Below are 13,327 nucleotides of genomic sequence, written 5' to 3'. Positions count from 1 at the left end.
ATTTATTCCCGTTGCGTATTTCGTAGTAGGCGAGTGTGATAAGTGGTCGAGGTGGTTAGTTGATCGGTAAGCGTTAGAACACGGATATGACTGCTACTAAAGCGATCTTTCTACCACAATGTCCTCGACGAGTGAGACCAGACATCACTCCCAGCCGTTCAGTATGCAGACAGCTCTTTGGACCCGTTAACCACGAACAATTGCGAGCAGATTTACTCAGCGAGAAGGAGAAACTTGGCGAAGAGAACAATCAGATGTGGAATTTCGATTTCGAAAATGATGTTCCTTTGGTAGGCAAGTACGTTTGGGAGAGACTACTTCCCAAAGTTAATGGAGGAAGAGCAGTCACACGTTTTACTGACCAGGTCAATGAGATGGAAACACCGGGAAGATTGAGTCGCGCTTCAACGCAACTTACTACTACAACTACTACTACTACTACTACTACTACTTCGATGAGCTCAAGCACGTCGACATCAGATGGTTCGATCTCTGCTCAAGAGATTGTATCGAAAGACAATAGAAGTCACTCACAAACTCGCCTAAGACATATCAGGAAGACTAGATCTACAGGAAAAATAACGGGTGAGCGAAGACATATTTCTGTGCGATATGTTGCTGTTATTTATAATTCATTTCTGGCTCGTTGTCCTCGCTCATACCCGTTGATGTGACATGTTCAGCCCGCAGTGATAATGTTTCAGTTCAGTACTAAATCGGTTTACAACTTTCTTTTTCAAGATTCCACTGATCTTTTTTATTCCGTGAGAAATAGCTGTCGTTTTGTTCGTGCATTTGCTATTAATCTACTGAGGCAAGGTTATTATGTAGTAATGATAATAGCCTTTTGTCAACTGGGTCAAATGCGACAATAAGCCAGGCCGTTGGTAACGATTTGCATTGATTCTTATAAATCCTTTGTAATATCTCCTTTCAGATTTTCTGCGATCAGCTAAAAGACAAAGAACGAGTGAAAAGAGAGCACGATGCAGTAAACGGAGATCAATCCCGAAACAAACAAGTATAGACTTGTTCGTTCGCAAACATTAGCTGGGCGTTTCAATAAAGGTCAGTAGTTGTATGAGCGCTAAATCGATATAGCAGGTTGTGTAACACAGCAATTGTATTTTAATTCATCCGTGAATTTTTGTTCGTGATGAACAGAGCAAAATCTGTTCCTTACGTTTTAAGGGATTTATTAGTGATGTTTTCATTACCCTCGCTCATCGATTATTCCCCAAGGATGTCTCCATAGAGAACAGTTGTCACCAGTGCTTATTTGTTTTTCTTTTGTCAAAAAACCCATTGGATTCGTGGTCACCGACCTCGTTGAAAAAAGAACTGTTTACTTAACGATTTCTAACTAGTTAAAGGCACGTGTCGCTGGATGAATTTGTATGAATAAAGGAAACGCGTTCGTTTCTGTAATGGAATGTTTTTCGAGTACATACCATTCTTGATTTTGCGACATGTCTTTCTTTTACATCTAAATTCATTCCACAACAAGAAAGAATAACAACTGGGATTCCTGATCCGCAGCCTTTTCGCTTTTTGGTAACGATGTTCCATTTGCTTTAAATTAATTGAGACCTTGCGTTTGTACTTTTGGGGCAACATTTCGATGTTCTCTCAATAAAATTTCGTGTAATCTTGCGCCTTATATTAGGAGAGTATGGGGTGTGTGCGCTTTCGAGACAAAAGATAGCTACGTGACAATATCGAACTCACGGAATGTCATATCACAAAAACATCAATTCTGAAAACCTGTCGTAACCTATTTTGTTATTTTCTTCTCGCAGTTCGTACAAAATTATTACACAAGCAACACCATTTCATTGTCAAGACAAGTCGATGGCCTGGCTAATGGAATGAAGTTTGATTGTCTTGCATACAAGAATGATCAGAGGATCTTTCAAAAAGAATGTAAATACTGTAGATACAAGTGTTCCAACCGTGAAAATGGAACACAAAATCTACCAAAAAAATCCCAGAATGCTTTAATCATTTTATTATTAATAACTTCACTTTGTGAAGGATATTTTATCACAATGATAAGTTTTTCTTTGAAGTTAATACATGTCATCAGAGGAAAAGCAGACTTTGGGTAGTCCCGCAAAGAGCAATAAACGTCACTTTAAATCAATTCACTGTAAGTTCTATTCAATCCATAACATGTAGTTGTAAAGAGTTTTGCTACTGACATCCATAAAAAAAAAAGAAAAAGGCAAAGCTTGTCAGTGTCAACTTTGTTCGAGCACTTGTCTTTTTACCTTTTGGAGGGTAATTTCTTTATCCTTTATACATTCTCATGGATCAGAGTTAGAATGTTCTGTCTTCAGGAGTTTTGGTGGTTCTCAGTATGTTATGATTTAAATTCATGTTGAAAGCTGAATATTGGTCTACAAAGAAACATTGGCTATTTAAATTATTACTCAATTGAAGAAATCTGAAGAATTGGAATCATTAAAAAAATTAAACGAAGACTACTCTGTGTCATAATGTGAAGTTACTACTTTGTGGGTTGGGATGTGGGATTCAACTCAAAACCTTCTCCACCTTTTCACCCCCTTGATGTGAAGTTTGAAATTAGTCTGTGTACTACTTTCCATACCTTTCCCATAATATTTTTCCTTCTTCCTATCTCTTTTCCACTTGAACATGCAGTATAATGATGTTAATCAAAATTCTTTTTCCATTACTCCTAAGAGAGGAAGGGTTAAACTCAATCTGAGGTTGACAGGATTTTTGTTTGGCTGATGATTAAGCCCAAATTAATATGTTGTGTGAATTTTACAGAAAGGTGAAGCAAGGCGAGATTCAAAGTTCTCCCTTTTAAACTAGTGATGTGTTCAATGTACAGACTAATTTTAATAACCTTTGTGCTTTTTTTAATTAAATGATCTAGCAAAAAATCAAGCTTTAAATCGACAGTGAAATATTGATATCCACAGTAGCCAATCCATATTAAGTGTATTTTAATACTATCTAAAAGAAAATACGACTTTTTTTGAAGATATGGACTCACTATCTAGTCGTATTATTGTATGATTACTGACTTGCTGCGGAGTGATGTTAGGTGATAAAAAGCAAGTGGAACAAGTTTAAGCATAGCACTTTGAAGTTCCTTGTAATTTAGTGGTGTCAAAATGCTTGCACATGCATTTAGGCCCCACCCTCAACTTTGATTCCATTTTTCAGAAAAAAAAACTGTAGCTTTTCTGGAGGTAAATACGGTAATACGAAATATTTATGCCAAGGAACTCAACATCAACTCCAACCTAGACTTTCCTCTCATGACAGAATGTTACTTTAGGACACATTTTACTCTGGTTTCAAGGTGATCAGGTGTTAGGGCGATCAGGTTTTGACCCCCCTTGCCTCAGGGTGAGGTGTTGAGACTCCAGTGGTTAATATTTAACCAGGATAGAAAAAAATGTTTCAGGGAATCAGGACTTGGGAGGCTTTCTCTTAAAGACTACCAGGAAAATGTTAGACCAAAGTTAAAGACTTGGTAGTGTTCTGTACAGAATAGAATAGAAAACAGAATAGAAAAAAATGTTTCAGGGAATCAGGACTTGGGAGGCTTTCTCTTACAGACTACCAGGAAAATGTTAGACCAAAGTTAAAGACTTGGTAGTGTTCTGGACAGAATAGAATAGAAAACAGAATAGAAAAATTTTTTTTAAGGAATGAGGACTTGGGAGGCTTTCTCTTAAAGACTACCAGGAAGATGTAAGACCAAAGTTAAAGTCTTGGTAGTTTTCTGAACAGATCCAGCCATAGCTGTTCTATAACATGGTTTGCTTAGAGGAAATGACATTACTATTTTGAACCTCATGGACCATTCAATCCTTTGATGTACAATAAATCTCAGAGTGAAAACTCACACTTGATCCTCTGCCTCATCTCTTCCAAATACTGTTAATCCAGAAATATAAAGTTGAGGAATGGGACAGAGTTTATCTTTCCCGGTCCCCCACCATCTCTTCAATCAAGTAATTGTACTAAAATAACTTAGTACAGCCCATTGGAGACAACCCACTCAATTTTCACACAACTCCACTGGCTACTCTATGTCACATGGTAAGAAATCAATGAACAGTTATCACTTTATAACCAACCCATTAATTTTGGCACAATTTTATTGGTTACTTTACGTCACATGGTGCAAAATCACAGGACAGTTATCGCCAAATAACCCCCGTCTGCATCTATATTCGTCCTCTGATACATAGTCAACACAAGAGTTTCAACTTTCCCGTTCTCCTATTTACATGGAAGGAAACCAAACTCGTTTTTTTTTTTTTCGCTTGCTTGCATCAATCACGCGCATTTGCCATCAGATCACCACTGGCTTTTTTACTGTGTTTATGCACAGTTTAATTGCAATGTGAAAATTAATGGGGTTATAAAATGAATAAACCCCCTTCTGGCTTGCTGGTATCTTGGCTGATAATGTCCTTGGCCAAGAGATTGTCCTCAATATTTTATATTTGCCCTCGAAGCTTTGCTTCGCGGCCAAATATTCATTTTTCGGACAATCTCTCAGCCGCGGACATTATCAGCCAACATGCCAGCCGCCCGAATGGGTTTATTTACTAAACCCTCATTTACGATGACATTTGTCCTCCAATTATTTCTGTCCAAAAGAAACAAAGTCAGTGAAGAAAAAAAAGCCAGCTTTAGGGTTTCACTTTTTCACTTGTAGTACTTTACTTGAAAGAAAGATGGACTTACTTTGTAGAGTCCGCTAGTAGTGACATTAGAAAGCGAATCTCAAATGCAGCTGCAAGTACAATAAAGTCAACAAAATTTTGCTGTCACCTCGCTATATGGATTTTAATGGGAATTATGTTATAAAATAAATAAACCCTCTTTTGGCTTGCTAATATATGTGAGCTGATAATGTCCTTCCTTAAGAGATTGTCCTCATATTCAGTTTTTGGACAGTATCTCAACCATGGACATTATCAGATGGAATACCAGCTGCTGAAGGGGTTTAGTTACTAAATAATGTCCATGTTTAGAGTACAATAAATCAACATTTCAGACTTAAAAGTATACAACAAATGATTTTATTAGCTGTGAAATGAGAAAAACGATTGATTTTCATCTTGAAGAGGTTATGATGTGACAGGCAATTGCAGCCCAGGAATAGGAATATCTGCTCAGTGACAATGCACTTTATCAAGAAATTTGGATAAACGTATCCAGTCATTACTATCCCTCATGCCAGTCACTTGATGGAGAAGTACGTGTTGAACATTTGTGCTTTTGTGTAGAGGAAAGGAAATGATGTTGAAGACAAATAAGGTATTGATGTGTAATATATGTTGCACCATTAACTGTGTAACAACATGTTTGGTTTTAAATACAGATAATAAAAAAAAAAAAAAAAAAAGTGAAGACAAGCTAGATGTAAATCAAAATTTGCTGGGTGCACAGACAACTTCTTACATGATAGTTGAACTTTTTCCAAACATCTGTAAAATGTATTAGCTGTGACATTTCTATACATACTCAAGACATAGCTGAGCTTATTCAAGTTCTGACAATCCTTTGGTCTCCTTGCTTAAGAAATTAGTTTCTGAGGTTTCTGTCTCTATTACACTGAGGAGACTTTAAATCTTCCAATTAATGGCACTCCTTTCTTGCCAGTAAAACGTGTTTATGAATTAAAACAAATTTATTTGTGTTTCACTGATATATCAATGATGTGCCAGTCACAATATGTAACCCTCTACACTTGATTTGCTTCACTTGGGAGATAAGAGTTAATATCAACCATGATCATTCATTTTCTTTATCTTCCAGGAGAAACATTTGCTGTTTCAATTTTTCCTGTTGCCCTCGTAGATTGTCTTGCTTCTCCAACGATATAGCAGCTATTTGGAAAGAGGGTAAGGCATTTTAGTAAACAAGAGATAGAAAAAAAAATTTAGGGAGAACAATCTAAGCAAAGCTCTATGAAGAAATACATGAACCCCCACATTTATCCTTTCTAACCCTACCACAAAATAACAAGGAGTCTGCCAGGCAAACAACATGCCAATCAGCCTTGAGTTTGGAATCTTGTTTGTATTGTACGTTTTTTTTCAGCCTTTTTAATTTCATAGCTTTTAAATTCTCCAATTAACTATTATAAGCAGTGATCTCAGTAAAATGCAGCTATAATCATCATGCAAGATTAAAGAGTTATCTTTATGAGCAATGAAAGTCTGTGTATTCCAAGCTCTTGTGTAAGTAAGACTATGGTGATGATGACAAGTTGTGTTGCAAAAATAGAATAGCCTCACTATCACATTTTTAAGATTGGATCTTTGCATCTTGGCAAGCCTTAGATTTGACCTTGAATGCCCCCCTTTTTTAGAGTGTGTAAGGGGTATTAAGAAACTTACATGAATCCTTATAACACAGAAGTGCTTTGAAAATGTTTCTCAGCTTTTCCAGATTAGCACAGCTGACTTTGGTGTGGTCCACCATTGGATGAGGGTAGTCAATGCCAATGATGCATCGTGCTGCCTTCTGCACACTCTCTGGTGCTGTCCATGGAGCATGGATATATTTTGCTGGGAACCCTTTCAACACTGGCAGGTATTTTCTGGAAAAGAGTTACAAAATAGTGCACTTTAGAACAGTTCTACTTACAGATACTGATCCCTATAACAAAAAAGCATTTAATTCATCCACAGTATGCAGTGTAATCTTAGATCAGCAATGTCAATCACCATTACTTATTACAATGTCAAAATTAGAGCTTTTTTCAGCTGACTGTCAAAGTAATCCTGAGGATTGCATTGGTTTTGTTTTACTTTACCGAGAGATTTTCCACAAGACTACTGCACCACTCTCTGAACCAATCAGATGCAAAACCAAAAGCAAATTACCATTGATTAATTGCCTCCCCCCTGACTGGTTTTACTTTTAGTTCTCATTGGCTCTTTAAAGTCTTTTCCTTTCTTCTGATTGCTGTCATGATTACTTGGGACTTTTGCTTTAGGACACACACTCAACTGAAAAGCACTCTGTAATAATTTATTCTAAAAATTAATCATTATTATGACTCTTTTGAAACAGCATTTTGTTAGAACCCTCAAATTATAATTATATATACCCCTGGTATGAAATGAACTACAACAGTGAAATAATGAGGTAAATTTTGATTGTGGATATAAATTTAAAAATCAAGTTGTCATAAGATGAAAATTGATTGGTTAGAATGTTAGTTGTGTTCTCTGAATGAAAAGTAAAGGAAGCAAAAAAGACATACCTGTAGAGTCCAATTAAAATATGACAACTTGAGTCACAGAAAAATTGAAAGTCTGAGCTGAGATTGAAGGCATAGAATTGTCACAGGCAGGACTGTCTGACCAAAGAAATATTTTGGCAGAGAATTTCAAACTTAAAGGGTCAATACAGTTTAAAATTACACAGAGCTGCTTAGTTGTGGTTCAAATTTAGGTTTCAGTTTGAAATTATTCGAAGCAGTTTTAAGAATCAGGGGGGGAGGGAGGAGGAGGGGGAGGGGGAGGAGGAGGGGGAGGTGGTTTGAAAAAATAAAAAGTTTGTCTGCATACAGCACATTAAGCAAGGTTTAAAATGTATTATTGACATTGCTGAAGATAAGGGAAAGTTATTACTAGCCTGACAAAATCGCCATTAGGATCAAGTTTCCTTCCAAATCCAACAGGACAAATGCAGTTAAAGAATTGTTGGAAAAAGGCACTGCAAGACAGCCACATCCAGTTACCAGCATTTAAACTCCATTCTGCATCAAGAAGCCACCTCTCAAATACCTACAATCATAAAGTTGAAATCCTTCATTGAAAAAAAGTAGTCAACTTTCAAGTTAATACAGAGGCAGTGTTGAATGATACCCTAGCTACCTCTCAAAATAAAGATAAACATTAAAAGACAACAACTTAAAAACTTAGGGAAAATACAATGTCTTGTTAACTGCTTCCACTGCAGGAAAACAAAAGTAACAAAATGGAGACTCATTTTAGTTTTGCATCTGTTTGATTGAGAAGCTGGCACTTAATATAACACAAAATTTGATTTCTAATTCTGCTCTTCCACAACCCTTGCTTGAAGTTACATCCCTAAGCACTTAATCCCCTTGACTGACCCCAACAGAATTTCTCTTTATGATACAATATCAATCACGCATGTAAGGGGAGCAAAAAAACACCATATCAATTTGGAGACTTAGTTGATCCAACACTAACTTCTCCAAACTCACATCATAAGAATTGTATGGCAATTAGTAAGGAGAGTTACTAATGAGATCTTGGGAGGGAAAGGGTTTACTACAACTGACTAGAATAAATCACAAGTGTACTTCTATGTATGCAAATTACACCTCTGGTGTGCTTGACCAATACATATACAAATTACATGTTTAATGTGCTCTAGAGATATTAAATATACGCAATGCCTTTAATAAGATTTGCAATAGGTGGCTACCTCAGTACAGCACCCGCTGAAGAGCGACTTGAGCACTGTGAAATATAACCGGTGACTTACAACAGAATACCCGTCGGAGCTTCAGCAGGTGCCAGGTCTTATTGAAAGCACTGTATACACATGTATACAGATATATATATATATATACATAAAATAGGATCCTTATCATTAGTCATCATACTTTTATCTATCCATTAAAATATTTTGATTTCACAAAATTTAATTAGAATTCACCGTAGATTTATGTACAATACATCATCTTCAAACTTTCTTTTTTTTTCTTTAGTAGATATAGACCTCACAAGAGATTCATATGTTTTTTATGGTGCAAAATTAGATATTCTTAAATCCTGTATTTATATATTTGTTTATCATTAGAAGGTTAGATTTACTTTTCTATTTTTTTTTTTTTTTTTATTGTAAGTGCCATTGGGCTAAATGAAAATGGTGCCATATAAATTTTGTTATTATCTCACAGTATACACTTCTGAATGCTTCAGATTACAAATAAAATTGATATAGGGCGCCAAAGGCATAGCCTATTCAATCGTCGCTACTACATAGATAAAGCTAAACTTTAAAAAATTGTGTGCCCCTAAACCCTAAAGGAAATAAATGTTCCATCAACCTATTAAAACTATGCTTGAACCTAATGTTGTTTAAAGAACTTAGTCTGATAGGACCTTAAAAGTCTAGACACAAATAAAAATAAAAGTTCTAAAATGGTAGACCCATAGACCCTAAAATGGAGATAAAATTACCTAATTGTTATTATTACCATTAGCATTATTATTATTACTGTATAATACATTGACTGTTGAAAGATTTTTTGCAAAGATCTTTATTACTTTCATGCCCTCTTCCCAGCTGATCCAAAGGTTCCCTCTTGTCAGGAAGCAACCAACAGCATGCCGTGCCAAGTGATGTATCCATCCCTCCTGTTGTAATTGTATCATAATGGCATCAATCCAAGGGAAGCCTGTCCGTCCCTATATACAAACATTAAAGAAGAATAAACGCAATGAAAATTAGTTTACATGCTTGGTTTGTTGTTGCAAACTATTGTTATAACAATACACATCCTCTTAAATCAAATTGAAGGCTTAAAAAGTGTAAAACATGGGTAAAGGAATGTGAAAAGGCTTAATGAAGGCTGCTGGAGTCAGGTTGCACACCTTGCTTACTGTCAAAACTTTCATTTTGATTCTGCTGAGAACGAGTTTTCGGAGAGTGGAATTGAAAATAAGTTACTTCACTTTCAAGCAAGGATATTTTCTTCTGTTTCAAGTTTAAATTCTGAAGCACCATCAGTTAAGCATTTCATGTAAATATGTTTTATCTACCCTGCCTGCTCCCCAACCAAACACTTTTTCAACAATATAACTCTATATGAAGATTTCATAGTGACTGTCCTTTATTTCAAACACATGGCACTTGTATATTCTTTAAATTTGATATCTTAAGATTACTGAGCACCTTCAGGGGTGTCTCGTGTGCAAGTGATGTAGCGCATCCAGTTTAACCTGTAGCTATCTAAACCCCCATATCAAATTAAAGCTTATAGGACTGGCTATCAGACTATACCAAAACTTTTGAAAAAAAAAAATTAATTGTCGAATTTTTCATGACTTCTAAATGCGAGCTCCGGAATCACCTTTTAAATGTTACATGTTAAAGCAAATTTTGTGTTTCGCTTATATAATGTCTTCCTCCGTTTCCCGGCCAAAGTGCTAAAACAACATGTCTGCGATTTGCCATATTCAATTTCAGTGAAAAGTTACAGAACATTTTTGAAATAGGATTAAAAAAATATGGAGTGATCGTACAAAAATCGCTCTTGAAAAAAAGGTATTTAGAAATCAAAAGTTCGGAGACAACTTTTTGTTGTTTATATGTAAAACTAGCTACTGTCAAAATTTGAGAGCAATCGAACAAATTCCCTTTGACTTGTAGCTCTTAAAAGGTGATTCGGGCGCTCGCATTGAGAAGTCGTAAAAAATCGACAATTCATTTTTTTTTAAAAATTTCAGTATAGTCTGATAGCCAGTCCTATAAGCTTTAATTTGATATCGGGGTTTAGATATCTACAGTTTAAATCGGACGCGTTACATCGCTTGCACACGAGACACCCCTGAAGGTGCACAGTAACCTTAAGTCTGGTTTTTGGCCCTAAAGAGATAATACAATCTGTGCTCTGAACTTACAACAAACATTTCCCTCAAAAGGTACAAAAATGAAGAGATTGGCATTCCTTGACACATTGCTTGTCACAGTCCTGTCAATTATATCGTCAAGTTAATCCGGGTTTTATCAACTGAGTTAATAAATGTAATTTGGCCAGCATAGAGGGTTGAAAGCTGATGATTTGAGCAATAGCCCTTTTTCAAAGCTTATCTCAGTTGATAAAACCAAATTACCTTGTTACTCCCACTGACACAGCACCACAGTTTCTTAGAAACTTGCCCCTCTTATATTATCAACTTAGATTACCATTAAAATCCTTTTGAGATTAAAAAGTGCATACCTCTTCCCATCTTGCCAGGTTTTCGGGGTTATTTTTCCATGGTATTTGTAAACACATGGGGTTTGTTGCCATTCTGTCAAAATGTGGATTGTTTGCAGCCACAGTGAAAAAGAATTCTCGCCACAGTAGCTGCCCATACAAGGAAATAGGAGGGTCACTGCTTTTAACCTGAAAAAGAAAAAGAAAAGCATTGGTTATAACCACAAATCAAAAACATTTCTCCAGTTTGAACAGAAGGTGGACCCTATGTTAGGAATTTTTCAAATTAATTTCTTTGACTTTGAAGCTCAAATTAGTCAAAGCAATATAGAGCTACTAACCTTTCTATAAAGTTCTGTAAGTCTGTGATAGAATAACCTCGGTGACAAACATCCAAATCTTAGATAAGGACTCACTCCTGTTGGGCTTGGAAACAGGCTGTTTGGAGTAACTTTTGGCTTTTCAAAACTTGCTATCCATGCCTTGAGAAAGAATGATTCCTCAAAATTCAGTGAAAACCACCAATCTATTCTCTACTGTATACTCAAAGCTTTAAGTAGCTGGAAGCTTCAAGTCATATAGAGCTGTGTTGGTGGTACCTACAACAGGTCAAAACTAGGATTTGCTGCATAAGTGGGTGCAGTTAGCCCAAGGATTCAAGCTGACAGGGTTTCAAACAACCTGATTTGAGGTAAGTAGGTAGAGAGGGGTTCATCCTGTCACCAATGGTGCAGAGCATTATGGAACATCAGACCACCATTGTTGCAAACAAAGAGAGAAAGCTTCTGATATAAAGTGAACTAGCATACTTCAAAATATCACTACCATTGGAGAAACTTTCCTTTGCCTCAGAGATCGTTACTTTAAGAGTTACAGGTAAGACTGAATTACCGTAGATACATACCTTCCTCTCTAGATGTCTGTTGAGTCTCACAAGAGCCTCTTTCTCTCCACCATGCCAAACTGCTGCATGAACCTTTCTTATGTCCATACCTAGTTCTTCTAATGAGGGCACACCATACTTTTCTTCGTGGTCGTCAGAGATAGGGGTAGAACAGCTTCCCAATAAATGCACATCCAGTGTTGGGACAGGGTGCTCAGGAGGACCCAATGAGCTTATAATGGCTAGAAATTTCTTGTATGTAAGGGGTGGGGTTCCACCATTGTTTTTTATTATCCTGACAAGTACAGAAAATGTTCACTAGGTCATATTCTTACCAATGGCTTTTAAAAAATAGATTAGATGATTTCTAGGTTTTGAAAAGCCCAGTTAGTGGCTCTAGATAGTGGGAAGATCATCTTCTGGACCACAATCCCATAGCAATTAACATGTCCCGGGAAAGATTTCCGTGTAACCCCATACCAGTCAAAAACAAAGCCGAAGGTAATCTGTTGGTTTGCCTGTTTTCTTTTATCCAAGAATTGTATGCATAATGAAGTATGGGGTTATACGGAAATCTTGCCAAAAACAATCCTGCTATGGTAGATTATGGTTTTAAATGTTTCTTTAACAGGTAGTGGTGTTATCTGTTCAATCGTATAAATGAGGTTCTAATATGATATTCATTTATTATTGATTTTTCGTCAGTGCTAATCGGAAATAAATACTTACAGTTGAGGATCATACAATGTGTGCGACCGACGAACGGCTACTTGAACGCCTGATTCTTTAGCAAGTAGTCGAATTGCTGCATCCTTTTCTCTTCCAAATGGTTCTGAATCTTCCTCAAATGTGAGGAGCGAGGTATTCCATTCCCTAAACAGGCGAGGGAAGACATCTGCGGGCTGACCACGCACTACAAACAGGCGGGAATTCAATTGACGAAGACTGTCGTCGACATCTTCAAGACACTGCAACAAGAACCTCCACAAGTTTGCACCGATACCAATGTTTTGATCCACTTTTGTGTCTAACACATAAATAATTCTTAGAGTGTCGCTTCCTTTCACTGCCTCCAAAAGAGAAGGATTATCGTGCAAGCGTAGGTCCTTCCTAACCCAGTGGATTGCGTGTTTTTCTTTCTCATTTTTCGCGGAACTTCTACCTTCTACGCTACCAACATGTTCATCTTTTCTTTGAACTGTCGCATTAGACATTATACGTGGTGGTTACTGCTTTCTCAGAGAGGCTTGGTTTAATGGAGACTGATTTACTACGTGTAATCTTGCCATTTTCGGTGGAAGTTGCTGAGTTAGCCCATAATTACACTTTACGAGTTGTAATCTTGGTACTGAGTTCGAGAAATAATTAAAAAATTTAGCTGTAACGACACAGATGCATCATTGCAGACGTGTTTTATGTTATATAACCTCTGCACGTGAACCCTGCACGTGCATTTCACACGTGTATTACGACAC

At 36.7% G+C, this 13,327-nt stretch overlaps 2 protein-coding genes across 2 annotated transcripts; one reads left to right on the top strand and one right to left on the bottom strand.

Annotated features, from left to right (window-relative positions):
- LOC111336995 (uncharacterized) lies at positions 1-2,481 on the top strand. Its single transcript, XM_022943200.2, has 3 exons — positions 1-585; positions 938-1,068; positions 1,800-2,481. The coding sequence occupies exons 1-2, from the start codon at positions 87-89 to the stop codon at positions 1,048-1,050; spliced, it is 612 nt and encodes a 203-aa protein (XP_022798935.1). The 5' UTR covers positions 1-86; the 3' UTR covers positions 1,051-1,068; positions 1,800-2,481.
- A 2,575-nt stretch (positions 2,482-5,056) lies between these two features.
- Positions 5,057-13,246, bottom strand: LOC111336979 (cryptochrome-1). The gene is made up of 8 exons (XM_022943171.2): positions 12,582-13,246; positions 11,874-12,147; positions 11,311-11,451; positions 10,991-11,158; positions 9,315-9,455; positions 7,645-7,796; positions 6,399-6,601; positions 5,057-5,885 (listed from the first exon to the last, which is right to left on the bottom strand). The coding sequence occupies exons 1-8, from the start codon at positions 13,064-13,066 to the stop codon at positions 5,791-5,793; spliced, it is 1,659 nt and encodes a 552-aa protein (XP_022798906.1). The 5' UTR covers positions 13,067-13,246; the 3' UTR covers positions 5,057-5,790.
- Between the last annotated feature and the right edge of the window lie 81 nt (positions 13,247-13,327).

Source organism: Stylophora pistillata, chromosome 1 (assembly GCF_964205215.1).
Source record: "Stylophora pistillata chromosome 1, jaStyPist1.2, whole genome shotgun sequence".
NCBI classification, from domain to species: Eukaryota; Metazoa; Cnidaria; class Anthozoa; order Scleractinia; family Pocilloporidae; genus Stylophora; species Stylophora pistillata.
This window is presented reverse-complemented; position numbering and strand designations above follow the sequence as displayed.